The sequence below is a fragment of the Pyxicephalus adspersus genome, chromosome Z (assembly GCF_032062135.1).
Source record: "Pyxicephalus adspersus chromosome Z, UCB_Pads_2.0, whole genome shotgun sequence".
Taxonomy (NCBI): domain Eukaryota; kingdom Metazoa; phylum Chordata; class Amphibia; order Anura; family Pyxicephalidae; genus Pyxicephalus; species Pyxicephalus adspersus.
The window spans coordinates 48,385,354-48,402,108 of NC_092871.1; the positions used below are offsets into that span (position 1 = coordinate 48,385,354).

The window sequence follows — 16,755 nt, forward strand, 5'->3', positions numbered from 1 at the left end:
TGGAGTACCAGATTGTCAGCTCATAAAATGACAAATAGTGGGAGTTGTGAAATGTGTGGCCAATAAGCCTATGTAGAGAATGGAAAGAGGTTGGGATTCAAGTGAAGAAAATGTTACCTGCTGATTTTATTATTACCTTAAAAAACTTTTGTGCCTTAAAGATTGGCTTTATTGGCTGAAGTCTTGATAGGATTTGAAGCCTTTTAGTTACTGAAGCTGGGACTTGTGAGAATTCAGAGCAGTGGAAATGGTCAACAGTTTAGCGTTGGCTTCTATAAAAAGAAAATGCAATGTTTCTATTATTCCAAGACTTCTGAGACAGGCAATTTTTATTTCAAAAAACGTCATTACTTGAGTAAGATTTTGCTAAGCCACTCTGAATTTCTGAGAAGAAAGATCATGACCTTGTAGGCATACACAAAAATGAAAAAAAAAAAATCTTTAACAGGAAACCTAAGCCCTGCACAAAACGGATGTATTCCTTCCTCTTCAATTTACAATAAGCAGTGAAATGTAAAAAAAAATCTCCTTTTGTCATACAATGCAGAAGTTTAAAGTATTTTTATTTCCATCTGTGCTCATAATCCTTGTGTTCTTCCACGGCGTCAGCAGACCCCTATACTAATGTTGTTCATTATGTGACAACATTAGTATAGGGACATGTCTGAAGCATCTGAAAAGCTGTAACATGTCAGAATGCACCTGATGCACTTTGACTTGACACTCTACATATTAATGTTTCATAGCCTTTTTTGAGTTAATAAATGACATTTGGTAATAGAGCTGGGGAATTAGGCGTCTATTGAAATATTTTTATTTGGACTTTTCAAATGGGAGCATTACCAATGTAACACTAGATACATTTGCCATATCTTTGCAGCACCATTTAGGAGCACAGTGAGGGTTTTGTAGCAAAATGAAATTTTCTACAAGATATTATAAACATCCAATATGTAATATAGATTGAGCCAAAACATTGAAACGACAATGAAGATAAAGTGAGTGCTGGAGTGAAGACATGCCTGTCTATGAAACTGGAGGAGTTTGTTTCAGGGTTAGCTTATGGTCTGTGTCACATGGGCATCTCCTAGACTAAAGTCACACGCATTTTACTATTCCTTTCTGATGGTGTCACTTACTGGCTTGCTGATTCGGCTAAATATTGCTTTGTCTTCAGTGATCAAGATTTTGCAACATTTTGGCCATCAAAGATTCTGCTTGCTTTGAATAGATTGTCAGATGCACCCCAGTGATTCTGCCGTCAGTGAGGCACTACCAGTCTGATAAGCATTAGGCAATTTTTCTGGAGAGGGTAAAGTTATAGTGCCAAGTTAGGAATATAGGATAAGTTTGAGGTCAGAAATGTGTGGGTAAACACTTTTTTTTGTAACTTCTTGTGGTGTCGCAAACTCATTCACCATATTTAAAATAGTAATGTGGACTACATACATGTTGATCCTTAGGGTAGTCTGTAGTACAATAGTATTAAAGGGTGATGCATAAAACCATATTACTATTCAACCTGTTTTAACATTATATATGGGTTATGGGGTAGGGGAAACCAGCTAAATTTAACAACTTTTTGAGTTTTAAATCTGTTTTAATGCTTTATCTGCTTGTTTTATTAGCCCAGTCCCATGATGTGTCTAATACCAGCAAAATATGCATTTCCAGCATGTTCATTTATTCATACATGTAAAGATTTTTGTGCAGAGTATTGCTCTGTGGTCAACTGTGCCTTTAACCATATCCACAAGCTGTCACAGTTTATTCTTTGGCAGGGTGGAATCTTGTAACTTCTGTTTACAAGCGGCTTTTCAATCCTCTGAGATTCACAACCTCTTGATGAGATGTGTTTGAATCATTAATTTTTTTTTCCCTCCACTTTGGAGGCTTGCAGCCAGGCATGTTATAACTGGGCAAACATTAACCTTGATGGTACTTTGAAGCTTCTTCAAACAATAGCAGCCAGAGGTTTTTTCATGGGCTTGTCTAGCAGGTGTCTCATATAGCACTGGCCGCCTGAGATACATTATCAAAGAAAGGTAAAAACAAAACACCTACGTATGCTTGAAAAGATCAAAGAGCGAATGACACTGAAAGGCTGCACATATTTTTTATTTATTTTTGCTGCTGACATTTTAGGCCTTTCTGTTGTCAAGGAACTATAGGTCACAGCAAGAGCTTGGAAGTTTCCAACCTGTGCTTTACAGGTTTGCTCCTCTCAACACTAATAGACATGGGGTAATCGTAAGGAACCTTAAGGTTATCTGGACCATCAGTATTTACTATGAATGCTAATTGTTCAGGTAGCTTAAAAAGTTGTCTTTTTCTCTGGGCCTCCAGTAAAATAATCTACTTGCAAAGTCTGCAGTGGGGTGATGGAGACTACTTCGCAATGACCATGGCAGGTAGCCATAGCTGGAATTTTAATGGTTTGAGACTTTATGCCCATAGGCATCTAAATAGAGATTAAAGGTCATTTCCACCCTAACCTTTTTTTTTCTTTTATTTGTTCAGGGCATGGTGAAGGTGCTGGGTTCATCTCAATTGCAGTATCACCTTTTCCAATGAATAGGGCCATAATGTAGCATAAACCAATAACTGACACATCCAGTCACCTCTTTGCAGAAGGGTCAGGGACACAACTCTCAACACACAACCCACCTAAGGCTGGAACCTCAGGAGCTGCTCATGAATATCACTATATGGTCATTGCTTTTTACATTTACAACAATACAAACTGTGGATTATTATAAACTGTGGCTGTATTACCACTTGTTACTTTTATTTGTTAAGCAGCTATGTTTTTGAAAGTTTTCCTAGCATCCCTTGCTGATGTTGTAAGTCGGTTTTAACCAGATTCTTATTATGGAGTATTAGAGTCAGCAGTCCTAGCCAACTGATTTAAAATTGCACTTCGAAATACTTATGTTGTTGTATAACTATGTAGGGATCAGGTTACACCTGCTGGTGGAACAAGGCAGGTAAGGCACCCCCCCCCCCCCCCCGTACACACACACACACACCACACACATACACACACCTTTTTTCCTAACCTAGTGAAGAGTGATTCATTTTAGGCTCAAAGAATTTGCTGAGTGTTTACAGTAAACACAGCCAAGGTGAACCCAAAACAGAGAGGGCAGCTGGTCTTTATTGCTGGCATTCAGTCTCTATTGGGCACCTCCTGGGTAGGGGCTGAAATGAAAAATTGACATTCACACCTTGTGGAAATTGACAGTTTGAGAGCATGTTTGCTGTATAAATCCTGTATCAGATAAGAAGGCTAAATACAGCACTGTTTGGACTTCAGTGATTCATGAAAAGGAGGAGTGGCTGTCCATTAAATCACAACTATTATGTGAAAAAGAATATGAAGCAATGTACTCAAATTCAGCTCAGAAGTCTGTGCTGATGAATTGCTTTCCAGTTAATAGTCAATCTTTGTTGCAATTTGTGAACAAAACAAAATGTTTATTTTCACATGAGAACATTTTATTGTTTGCATTCAATTTCAGTTTTGGACATGCAACTTTTAGGGACTGATCAGGTTTTGTTTGATTTAGCCTTAAGGAATATCATACCCTTTCATAATATTTTTAAACCAGAACATTTTTAGGCTACCTATGTCCTATATGGGAGATTTTCTTTTGCTTGCCTTTACTAGAGAAACATCCAGATGACATGGTGGTTGTTTATTATATAGTCAATGCTCCCCAAATTTCTGCTCCTGAGTTACTTCTTGTTGCAATTATAGTCATCAACCCATTCTAGCACTCTCAAATCAAAAGAAAAACTTTTTTAATGTTACATGTACCTAATGTTCAAGTGTTTGTAGGCTCTGCATACAGTATAGGTTTATTTTATGTTAACATTTAAATGTTTTGTAGCAAGTTGAGAGAAATAAAAAGCTTGTGAAAGCTTTTCCATCCTGGGCTTATTGCTCCCAAGTGCCGCTGTCTTCAGTAGTAGCACGTTTAATCAGTAACCTGCCACATGTTGGTCTTGTGGACAAGATTGCTATAATTATCCTGGCGGTAGTGACTGAAGGTGGCTATCACAAGTCACTTTTACAACCCCCTGTCATTGCAGTTATATGACAGGGCCTCTCTCTGCGTGCGATTGCAGCTAAATAGCTTTATCTGATTGCAGGCACAGTGGGAGAGCAAATGCACTTTTCCACCTATAATGCAACTTTCAGCAGCTAGCAAGCAGTGTATTAGCTAAGTGTAAACTGTTTGCCTTTTGTGTGTTTGCTTTAAACACAAAAAGAATCAACTCCTTGTGTCTAATGTTCATAGTCTTGAAACTTCTGTGTGGTTACGGTCTGAACAGGAGTAACAAAATATTTTTTTTGTTGCGATTAAATCTTAACAGGAGCCAAAGTGGTTGGGAAATAAATGATTTTGATAATGCAGCTGTCCACTTTATGCAGATATTTTGAATAATTAACCATTCTTGTTCCTGTCCATTCCCCAATTGTTCAAAGGAGCCTTTCCTTTTCCAGTGTTTACAGAAATTGCTGTCAAATATTAACTATTTGTTAATCATTGAGCAAAAATTTAGCTTACATCTGCTCCCTGAAATGCCATTATTTCTCTGTTGGTCTTAATTATCTTGCACAGCATACATAGGGAACATAGAGCCAGACTGTCAATTAGAACCTACATAATAAAAGCACCAATTTAATTCCTGTTAAAAAAACAAACAAACACTGTTCTTAAATATTAAACCAGACTATAGCAAATTGGACTTCGAAACTCCTTTTCTAGAGCGAATTTCTAAAAAAAAATGTGGTGTTTATTTTTTTTCGTAGGATTTGCAGGTCAGAACTGTGAGGAAAACATTGACGATTGCCCTGGACACAACTGCAAGAACGGAGGGACCTGTGTGGATGGTGTAAACACCTATAACTGTCAGTGTCCCCCTGACTGGACTGGTAAGTTGCATAAAATGAAAATCCAAGATCAGTTTTAGTTACCTTTTTCCAATTAACATTTTTTGGTAATGTTAATTCAGTTCAGTAATGCAAATTAAAAACAATTTTTTGTAATGAGAGTCCAGGTATTGAAGCATAGCATAGTTCACCCTGGTTGTACCAAGGAACATTTTTTCTACACTGTCTTTTCATTATAGTATTTTACACTTGTTTCAACCTGCCTGTTTCATACTTTGGTAAATTTGCCTTCTGCAATGGCTACACAGATGGAATTTTCTGTGACTGCTCTTGAGGCCTTGACAAATATGTAATTGATAAATCTTAACATTTGCTCATAGTAAATTGTAACACTTGGTCGTAACATTTCCTTTTACAGGTATTTTAGTATAGGACATTTAATTGCAGCTGGTAAAAAAATTTCCCAAGCATTTTTCCCGTCCTTCAGACAGATAATCCTAGAAAGTAAAAGAAAATGATATGCCTCCGTTCCCAAGGGCTTTAATCCTGTAACGCCCCCATAAGAGGCCACTGGAAATTAAAAACTGGAAGCACATATATGTTACCTAAGTTGCATTTTTGTTTTAATTATCTTTTTCCATAGGCCAGTACTGCACAGAAGATGTGGATGAATGTCAGTTGATGCCAAATGCTTGCCAGAATGGTGGTACATGCCACAACACTCATGGGGGATTTAATTGTGTCTGTGTCAACGGCTGGACTGGAGAGGATTGTAGTGAAAACATTGATGATTGTGCCAATGCTGCTTGCAACAATGGAGCTACCTGTCATGATAGAGTTGCATCTTTCTACTGCGAATGTCCACATGGACGCACAGGTAAGAAAAGAACTGTTTTTAGCTAGAATACAAGGTTACTTTTTTTCCTTTAGTAGTATTTTATTTACACAGGGTGACTCATACACTGTCCCTGTACACTAGTCAACTGGGAAAACTTCTGATCAAAGGTTTGCAATGATTTTTCTATATTTGATAGATGACTGTCACTTCATTAATATGAGAGCTGGTGCATTTCACATCTACAGGGAACAGCTTTGTTTTGATATAAGCACTGAGCAAAAGACCAGAATTCTGGCAAAAACTACATCTAAAAATGAATACTCTATCTGTTTAGGTCTTCTCTGTCACCTTGAGGATGCTTGTATCAGTAACCCATGCAATGAGGGCTCCAACTGTGATACCAACCCTGTCAATGGCAAAGCTATCTGCACTTGCCCATCTGGCTACACCGGTCCTGCCTGCAATCACGATGTGGATGAGTGCTCACTTGGTAGGGCAGAGGCTTAACTAAATAATTTGTTTTTTTTTTGTTTTTTTTTTACATTTTGTTACTAATGTTTCAGAATAATAATTTTACCTTTTTGTTCAGGTGCCAATCCATGTGAACATGCAGGAAAGTGTATCAACACTCAAGGTTCTTTCCAGTGCAACTGTCTCCCAGGCTATGCTGGACCACGGTGTGAAATTGACGTAAATGAATGTCTTTCAAACCCTTGCCAAAATGATGCCACATGCCTTGACCAGATTGGTGGATTCCAGTGTATCTGTATGCCAGGTACCACAATTAAAAAAAATAAATAAACATAAATTTAACTTACTGTCAGAAGCCTCAACTATGCAGCCTCAGCTTATACGTTTTAGTACTTATTCTCTAATGTCTTTTGATTTTAAGGCTATGAAGGCACATACTGTGAAATCAATACAGATGAATGCTCCAGCAACCCCTGCTTACACAATGGCAAATGCATCGATAAAATAAACGAGTTTCACTGTGAATGCCCTACAGGTGAGAGAAGAGATCAATAAGGAAGCTTTGTTTTGCAAGGTTGCTGTTAATCTTCAGCCTTTGGCAGATTTTATCAGTTCTCAATAGGGGAATCTCTCCCCTCATCTGTTTTTATTTTCTGTCTTGCTGACACATGATTTCTAAGATAGAATTTTATGCTGGCTGACATGAAATAAAATTGCATTATGATTACTTAAAATTGCAGTGTAAGGATCACAAGTGGTCAGTATTTTTAGTGATTTTACTTTGTGGTTTTATTTTATTTTTTGCAACTTCTAATATCTCATGAGACTTTAAAGGAAATTTGTCCTAAGAAAATATGTGAGCAGGTTAACAAGTTACAGTTTCTATATAAAGCAACAGGAGAACAATTCCTAATATGACTTTGCTACCTAGGTTAATGGATTATTTGGGGTTGGGCGATTTGTACCAGAATATGCACAGAGCCATGTTTAACCACATCACAGTATTCTATGTGATTAAATAATGTAAGTAGACCGAATATTTGTCTCATATCCCCATAAGCCCAATGCAGGTTACAAAAACAATTGGCTTGTCCTTAAATGATTTCTGTTTACCTCATATGTTCCTAGTGAACAAATTGGCTGAACATTTAGGCTTGCCACCTTTTTTTGGCAAAAAATACCAGCCTTACTTTTTTTATACCTAATATTATCGTTGACTAGTCCAATTTTTACCAGCATGGCCAGTAAAACACTGGCTGGATGGCAACCTAAACCACATTAACTAGTTCAAATTTACTGGTTAAGAGATTGCACTGGTCTTCTCTAAAGAGAAAACCCTGTGTATTTTCCTGAAAAAAACAATGGTCTGGTTGCAAGGTTTACAGCTAGCTAATCTTTTAGGAGGGATAATGCTTCACCATGATTTTAAATAAGATGTTGAGAATGCACTGTCAGGGGTTTATAGCTATCATTTCCCTATGTGGTCATTACTATGGTAACACACAGCAAGTTCTGAAATTTCTGAATAAAGAGCACACTTTGCTCTGTCTGGGGTAGAGGGAAACGGTAGAGCTGAATTCCCAGAGAAGCCATTGAGTGCATTCAGTGTTGGGATTGTGGATACAAAGCTCTCCTTAAAAGCCAGACCTCGAGTTAGGGGGCAGTTTTAGGGCTTAGATGGCAAACAAACTGTAATGTGGTATTTTTACAAAAAAAAGAAGGTGAATAGAAGGGACTTTGCATTAGCTTTGTGTGTGAGCAGCCTTCGGTCTAATAGTGCACAATGATCTGCAAAATGACTAAGCAACTATTTAAAAAAAAAAAAAGATTTTAATGTCCCAAAATGTTTGTCCTAACATATACTAGTACTTTTAGCTAGCCATCTATAATGTACAAATTGTTTTTTTTTTTTGTTTATTTATAAAGTTTAGGTACAATACGCAGTGCAGTACACTAGAATGCGGTTGCAGAAAACCAGCCTGCATACAACCTATGACTTCGGCCCCTGCCCAAGTGTTCTCTCTAAGAATTTGCACAAATCCACTTTTATTTATGGTTTTTTTTTCCCCTTGTTATAGGCTTCAACGGGCCTCAGTGTCAGTACGATATAGACGAATGTGCCAGTACACCATGCAAGAACGGTGCCAAGTGTGTAGATGGGCCAAATGCTTACACTTGCAAATGTGCTGAAGGTAACATTCCGATTTTTAATGACCCTTAAATCTGGCGTTTCTAGTTGATATGAAGGCAATGTCTAGCTTAGTGTGGTAGCTGAGCACTTACCAATTTTGCTTTGTAGTTCTGAATTCCGTCTAAGAAGCAGTCTGCATGGACATTGTATTATTCTGCAGTGTTTTGAAGAATTTGGTCCCTTGCCTATACTAATAGATTTTCTGGCCAGATTTTAGAGAAATGTACTTATTTTATGTTTTGTGTCGATAACCAGTAACAAGCATTCAAAGTCAAAGCAGATTCAGGGGGGCTAATTTGCTTGCTTATTCTGTTAGCAGTTCGGAAAGTGCTACGCATTTTGGATTACATGACGGCCAAGCTAGCATTTTCAGTTCTTTATCAATAACTGGTTGTTGTTGTCAACAGGATGCAAATACCAAGAATAAAGGGGAAGTTTTTAATGGAGAACCCTTTGGTAACAGTGGTCTAAAGTAGCATTACCCATAATTTTAGAGTTATCTTTTCTCTTACTGTTGTGTCTCTGAGACAGGAAAGAGAAAAAAATAGAAAAAAGGATTGTACTGTCCTCCTGGGGCAAATTCTGATGTAAAGGATACAAAGTCCTCTTGTTTTTCTTGTTTTGTTTGAAAAAATGTAGGTTTAGAGTTTCTGATTTATTAGCCAGAAAGACTACCAGAAAATCATTCTATGTGCAGTTATAGGCAGGGGATTATATACTGAGTAGCACTTTTTGGAAGGGGATCTGTTGCAGCAGATGTCACTGGCTCTAGTGGCATAAATAGAGCCAAAGCAGACATCTTTCAATGTTGAGTTCAGGGCAGTGGTGTCACCAGTAAAGAGGCCTCCTATTCTTTTCTGCTTTTGTGCCTGTCCTTTTTCTCCCTGAAGCTGCAAGCCTTTTCCATACACTGACAAAAAAGACGCGGGAAAAAGTTTGAGCCAGCTTTAGAAAACAGCAAGGGCCTTTCTGTGTCGCTGGGAGGAGCGGCCTCAATGACATGAGCCCAAAAAGGGGGATAATGGCCCTATTGTTGAGCAGCTCATGCAAGAGATGGCTCACAGCTGAATAACTTCTAATCAGGCCAGTCTAAATGCCAGCAAGTGAGCCATGAAAACTGCTATATCCATTCAGGGTTTTACCCTGTCTCTTTTTGAAAAAAAAAAAGTAACCCCATCAAAACACTGTTTATATAATTGCCAATTATTTTAGTTTATCTTCAGCAAAAAGTGCAAATAAAGTTGAACTTGCAAACATTTTAATTTTGTAGTTTTTATTTTTTTTCAATGCGTCTGCTTTAGAAGGTAGGAAAATCTGCTTTAATAGGCACAAATGGAAAAAGTTCAGAAGGTAAAAAAGTTGATATTTTGACAATTTGGTGACTTGGATTTGATGTAACTGTTTTAGGTACATGTCTGATGTGTGACACTTCTGGTTTATAGGTTTTACAGGGGTGCACTGTGAGACTGACATAAACGACTGCCACCCGGACCCTTGCCATTATGGTACCTGCATTGATGGTATTGCCACTTTCACCTGCCAGTGTAGACCTGGGTTTACCGGAAGACTATGTGACACTGACATTAACGAATGCCAAAGCATGCCTTGTCAGAACGGAGGAGAATGTATGGACAAGATTAACAGCTATGTGTGCCAATGCCTAAGGGGGACCTCAGGTAAGTGCCCTCATTTCTTTTGGCTTGTGTTCACATTTGTATTCCATATACTATACAACCTAAAAGTGACTCTGGTGTCTGAAAAATAAATCTCTCTGCAAAGTAAACAATTAATTATTCATCTGCTCTGCTGCCTGAACAAACAAAATCCTCAGCCTTAAACTGCGTACACACTTCCAATTTTTGTCGTTGGAAAGGATCTTTCACGATCCTTTCCAACGACAAGGGAGTGCACGATACATGAACGTCGTCCATCGTCCGTGGATCCGGCAGGTCGGTCGTCCGGACGATGGACGACACCGACTGTACACACGGCAGATTTTCACCCGATAATTGGCCGATAAAAATCTGACGTGTGTACGTAGCTTTACTCTTGATAGTGTTGGATGCCTGATCCCCAACACTGCTCTATGGTTCCTTCCAGCACACCTTGCATCACTGCTGTGACCTAGAGGATAGTAGATAGATGGTTGCATTGATGGTTTTGTTTTGCAGTGAGATTCCATTTCAGTCTTGTAAAATAGTAACAGTTAGTTTAAATGGTATTCTTCTGGACACTGAAAAGTGACTCAATTGTAATCCAGTTGCTATGGATTACAGCAGTTTTTGGAAAAACTATAGTAAGCTTCATGGTGAATTCACATCATGAATTTTCTTTTTTGTTTTTCTATTTAAGGTACAAATTGTGAGATCAATTTGGACGACTGTGCCAGTAACCCATGCGACTCTGGCAAATGCATTGATAAGATTGATGGCTATGAGTGTGCCTGCGAACCAGGTTACACAGGTAATGCATCACACAGCAATTAAACTGGCAATGCACATTATAATATGATTGGCTTTAGTATAACTAGATAATGTGACCACATACCTAAACAAACTTTTCAATTTGTATGCTGCTGGTAGACATTCAAGCTAGCATAGTTATTGGCAGGATCTAAAGCAGATTGTACAACCTACAGTTGTATAGTAAATGGTTAGCGTAATACATCAAACTCAGTGTTGTCTCATTAGGAGGCAGGTGGACAAAGTTTTTTGTTTCGTTTTTTTTTTTTCCTTTATTTCTTATATCAGAGCTTTTCAGACAAAGAGGAAATGTAAAATCATCTTCCTGCTTAGTTTTTAGCAATAACGTCCCAGTCACAGGAAGTGGTATGTGAACTCGGCTGGACAGAGGATTGCAGCAGAGGCTTAAACTTGCAATTAGGGATTCCAGGCTATTCAGCTCAGCTAGGGGATAGAGTTTCTAAGCTTGTATGATTAGTGTGCGGTTAGAAGAGGGTAATAGGATTCCTTAATTAAGCAGTACCCCTTTCTAAGGCTCGCCGACCACCTGTGCAGACTTAATGAATAGAACTTTTTGCCCTGTTCTTTATTTGTCCGTGATCAATAGACTCTAATTTCTGTGTGCTTGTCCCATTAAAGGCCTCTGTCACAGGAGAATAGGAAGAAGGGGTAACTCAAGGAACAAGGGAGAAAAACATAATGCAAAACAACTTATTTCTATTGAATATTGCTTTTTTAATTTTGCTACTAGGGACTCTTACTCACATCTATTAACTAGGGGAACTAGGGAGAAAATGATTAGTGTTGCATAGCCCCTAGCATTACAAACACTGAGAATAAAGAACATATAGTAATAATCACACTTGCACCTCAACACCTCTTCCTTGACATTGGCTGTTCAATCAAATCATTGCTGAATGCTGAATAACCAAATGGCAGCACAATAGCATATTAGCAGCATCTCTCATCTTTATGCATCTCTTATCTCAAGCTGAGATAAGAAAGTTTCTAGGCTATTTGAGATCTAATCACTATTTTTTTTAATATTGTGTTCTATAGGAAAAATGTGTAACATCAACATTGATGAATGTGCCAGTAACCCCTGTCGTCATGGAGGGACTTGTGAAGACCTTGTCAATGGCTTCAAGTGCACTTGTCCAGAAGGCTTCCAGGGACCTACGTGTTTGTCTGAAGTGGATGAGTGCCGCAGCAACCCTTGTATCCATGGAATATGCCGCGATGGGGTTAATGGGTAAATTAACAATTGCATAGAGTTATTTATTTGTTTGAAACTTAATGTTTGTTCCTTTAACTGTTTTCAGGGATTTGGAATTAGGAAATATTTTCCTTGTGGATGATTGGCATTAAAAAAACTAGCTTCCTTTCTCTAGATATACCCACAGCGAGTTTGAACTAGCCCAGTGGTTGGCAGAAAAAAAGTGTTGTCAGTTGTAGCCACTTACAGTAAAGGATTTCTTTTTGCCATTCTAACAGCTCAGAGCAAGATAATAGTGTTTGTGTATGACTGTTAACTAGGTCCACAGATGTATTTTAGGTTCCCGCATTGACCTTGTGTTTAATGTCTGTTTTTAAAGGTACAAGTGTAATTGTGACTCAGGCTGGAGCGGCACCAACTGTGACATTAATAACAATGAATGTGACTCCAATCCCTGTATGAACCTTGGCACCTGCAAGGACATGACCAGTGGCTATATCTGTTCCTGTAGAGAAGGGTTCACTGGTGAGTAAAAGAACTCTGCTGAGGCTACAGGGCCTTCATGCCTAAACTTGTGGCATTGTATTCTTCAGTAGACAGAGTGTACATACGTAATAAGTAATAATATATAGTATACTGAGCTCAAAATTACTACAGAAGCAATGAAGGCACATAAAGTTGTTTACAGTACATGTTAAAATGTGGACAACTCATCAAAGGAAATGTTGTTTGTCTGTTTTTTTGTCATCTCAGTAAATAGTTTAAAAAGGGACTTGGTGTGTTTATATCTACACAAAATATAAATGTTTACGGAGACTTACAAGTAAAAACATTTAGTAAATATATAAACAGAATTTTAATGCCTTTGGAAATTGGGATTTTAGAGGCATTTGGAGCTCTGTAACAGGTTTTCTGGCTTTTTATGAAAAGGAAGATAAACCTAATAGACAAATGTTGTTTTTTCCCCCCAGTAACTCTGTAATGTTTCATCTTTTTTTCCTCACAGGAGTTAACTGTCAGACCAACATTAACGAATGTGCATCGAACCCTTGTCTGAATCAAGGTACTTGCATTGATGGGGTTGCCGGATACAAGTGTATTTGCCCACTCCCCTATACAGGTAAGCCACCAATCTATCAAAGAGTATTCATCTTTAAAGTACCACAATACCACACAAAACAAGTAACCAAGATTCAATGCTACAGTCATTCTTTTCATGCTCCTTGCAGCAAAATTAAAGTTGTCAATATTTTCTTCCTCTATATGTCCTGAGCAGGCATGCTATGCTCCCTCCCAGAGTACAGACATTTTTCCCATTGAAAAAAATCAAAGCCCCTCATACCTGCTAATGACACTTCCCTGCATTTGACCGCAATCAGTAGAAGGATTTTGTATGCAAAAAGCTGTAATCAGACATTCTTTGTGTATGTTAATAAATTACTGCTGGAGAAAGAGCCATACAAAGAAAATGAAAAGTCACAGTCCGAGAATTAGGTCATTAGGCCATTTCCAACACCTAGTTGCAGCATCACAGTGTTGCTTGTGTTTACCATTGGGATTGTAGTGAATTTTACATCTTGGGGGAAACAAGTGACATGTTGTTGCAGTATATAGTGGTATTGCAAGTTCCACAATAAAATATCTTTTAGTTATTAATCTTTTTTTTTTTTTTTCAAAGCCAAACCTTGTTTTCTGTCTGTGTTCATTGTTCTGCCCTCACAAAAGAGGACAAAAATATTTTGCTTGGAAAAAGAGATGAATTGCCTTGTGCTCTTTTGCCCTTTTTTTCCCCCTGGAAAAATAGCCTGAGATCCTCTCTGGATACTTTCAGGGGCCTTTGGGTGGAAAAATTGTCTCTATGCATATTTTGTTCTGCTCTTTTGATAGTGACAGAGGCCAATATCCACAGTACCCAGTTTGGCCTCCATGAGGCGGATAAGGGTTATTTTGACAGATATGCGATATGCAGTTGGGAACTGTTCCCATTTAAAGTCTGTCTGTTTGCTTCCTGCTTCCCCTTCCACTAAAATGGCCGTACAGACAATTGTAGGAAGCTGCAATGAATTTCCTGACTGCTCCAGATTTCCCTGGCAGCAAAAAGGGATTGTGGAGGTTATGGAATGTAGCCCCTGCCGACTAGAGAGATAGTAGCTAACAGAGGGATATGTTACCTACTATGTAATAGCCACACATGCACTACTGCCATTTTCTCTTGGGGACTCAATTTTTGTGAGATCCCTATCCCACATTGCCAGGTCAGTACTATAAAGAATTCAACATGAGTGTCTGGAACCAGCCCAAAAATAAAAGTAAAACAAACAAGTAAAATAGGCTTTAAGTTAATTTTGCATTTTTTCTTTGTATTTAGGTTTCTTTAACTGCTCAGCAAATTGAAGTAAAGTTTTCTTTAATTTCAGGTGAGACATGTGAAGATGTTCTGGCACCATGTGGTAACAGCCCATGTAAGAATGGAGGCAGATGTCAAGAGTCTGAAGACTATGAAAGCTTCTCTTGTATTTGCCCTGTGGGATGGCAAGGTTTGTGTATACATCAATTTACATATTCCCTTGCATGTGTCACAAAATAGTTCAAGAAATGAAACAAGCTCAATGGAAGTCTACTTGGAAAAAGCAAAACTCATCACCAAGAGATAACTATTAACATTATGCGTTGTACATTTGTAAAGTGAATAGTATTCTGTATGGACTTTGGTATTTGGATAAAAAAGTCATTCGTTGACTGATCTACCACCTACAACCCAAAAGATCCTCTAAAAAAAATGTTTAATGCTAAATTAGAATGTGTTCTGCTATGTTTTACTCAAATTATAAATCTTTTCATTAAGGGCAAACCTGTGAGATCGACATAAATGAATGTGTGAAAAACCCATGCCGAAATGGTGCTTTGTGCCAGAACACAAACGGAAGCTACAAATGCAACTGTAAACCCGGTTACACTGGCAGGAACTGTGAGACTGATATCAACGATTGTCTGCCAAGTGAGTAGTCCATGATCATCTCAAAAATAAAATAATTTTGTCGCCAACAAAAATCTCTTTGAAACACTTTTGTTAATGGTGTACATTGTGGTAATGCATGTGTTACTGTAGTGCTAGTTATGCTTGTTGCAGAGCCATTTTTTGTTTTAAATGCATCAGAAAAAAATGCTTCATATACATTTTAGGGCCATATCTATAAACTGGTGGCCCGGTCAGAATTAAGACTTTCTTAACTCAATTATTGTTAAGCTGTGATAAAGTGCATGTTAATGCTAGACACAAGGTGTGTTCCTGCACAATGTGTAGACAGGCTCTTGCGGACAAGGGAAAAATATTATTTAGCTGAAGAAGTATGCACATTCTGCAATCGGGCAGGGCTGGCAGGACGTACTGTGTTGTAAGCCCAAATAGGAAGTGAAAAACACACTAAATTCTGATATATCAGTAGGTATTGTATTTATTGTTCTCATAGAGGTAAAATTTGAGAAAATGTGCATGTACTGCAATGATTTACCAAATATGTTTTTGTTTTTTGTTTTTTCCTGACATAAATTTAGATAATTTTTACTTTGATAACATTTTAGCTCCTCTATTCAATATTTTGTGTATTCTGTTCTTAGATCCTTGCCACAATGGAGGGTCCTGCACTGATGAGGTTAATGATTTCTTTTGCAACTGTTTGCCGGGCTTCAGAGGTCTAAAATGTGATGAGGATATTAATGAGTGCGCAAGCAACCCCTGTAAAAATGGTGCCAACTGCACTGACTGTGTCAACAGTTATACCTGTACTTGTCCATCTGGTTTCAGCGGCATCCACTGTGAAATTAATACACCTGACTGCACAGAAAGGTACTGCTGCCTCTGAAGTTAATATATTTTGTGAAATTTTTACTACAAATAGTAGATTAGATTAGTGGTAGTTCTGTAGGGTATTTGGCCAACAAGTGGGCATCCATTGCAAATGTCTGCCGATCAGCTTCAATGATCTGCGAACAGTCCTTGTATATAGCCTCTTTTGCCAACAAAATACTGGCTAAAAGATCAAGTTTGAGTGAGAAACAGATCACCAGTTTAGTTGTGGTATGCATAGGCATGGTTATTTATAAAGTATAAAATGTAATTTTTTTTGCATTGTAACACCATGCAGTCCCTATTGTGGGTATGCATAGCTGGGATAGGCAGGCATTTGGATAGTATTTCAGCCCATAAATAAATGGAAGGTAAATTTTTGTATAGAGAGGAAAATCTGCCATTCTCCCAGCTCCTCCTGTTATCTCCAAAATATAAAATAATTTTAAAAACCAATCAGGGATGGTAGTAAACCCTTCTAATGGCCTTAGCAAGTATGCAGCCCTGAAACTTAGCACAGAGATTCCACCAATGGAATATCTGAAAGATGTAAGTCAAAGGTTTACCTTTCTAACATCCACCAAACACCTTCCTTTTCCCAGCTCCTGCTTCAATGGTGGAACTTGCATTGATGGTATTAACTCATTCACCTGCCTCTGTCCACCTGGCTTTACTGGAAGCTACTGCCAACACGACATCAATGAGTGTGACTCCAAGCCCTGCATGAATGGTGGGACTTGCCAGGACAGCTATGGCACCTACAAGTGCACTTGCCCTCAGGGGTACACTGGGATAAATTGTCAGGTGTGTATTGAAGGCAATTACTGTCT

The 16,755-nt window shown here is 38.2% G+C and overlaps 1 protein-coding gene across 1 annotated transcript in view; it reads left to right on the forward strand.

The window, feature by feature from the left end:
- Nucleotides 1-16,755, forward strand: part of NOTCH1 (notch receptor 1) — a 50,729-nt gene that overhangs the window by 22,810 nt on the left and 11,164 nt on the right. The window contains exons 5-19 of the mRNA XM_072431191.1: nucleotides 4,820-4,942; nucleotides 5,544-5,777; nucleotides 6,073-6,228; nucleotides 6,328-6,513; nucleotides 6,631-6,744; nucleotides 8,288-8,401; nucleotides 9,843-10,076; nucleotides 10,753-10,863; nucleotides 11,922-12,114; nucleotides 12,458-12,603; nucleotides 13,085-13,198; nucleotides 14,496-14,615; nucleotides 14,924-15,076; nucleotides 15,697-15,925; nucleotides 16,528-16,729. Coding sequence (XP_072287292.1) covers nucleotides 4,820-4,942; nucleotides 5,544-5,777; nucleotides 6,073-6,228; nucleotides 6,328-6,513; nucleotides 6,631-6,744; nucleotides 8,288-8,401; nucleotides 9,843-10,076; nucleotides 10,753-10,863; nucleotides 11,922-12,114; nucleotides 12,458-12,603; nucleotides 13,085-13,198; nucleotides 14,496-14,615; nucleotides 14,924-15,076; nucleotides 15,697-15,925; nucleotides 16,528-16,729 — 2,429 coding nt within the window. The remainder of the gene's footprint in view (nucleotides 1-4,819; nucleotides 4,943-5,543; nucleotides 5,778-6,072; nucleotides 6,229-6,327; nucleotides 6,514-6,630; nucleotides 6,745-8,287; nucleotides 8,402-9,842; nucleotides 10,077-10,752; nucleotides 10,864-11,921; nucleotides 12,115-12,457; nucleotides 12,604-13,084; nucleotides 13,199-14,495; nucleotides 14,616-14,923; nucleotides 15,077-15,696; nucleotides 15,926-16,527; nucleotides 16,730-16,755) is intronic.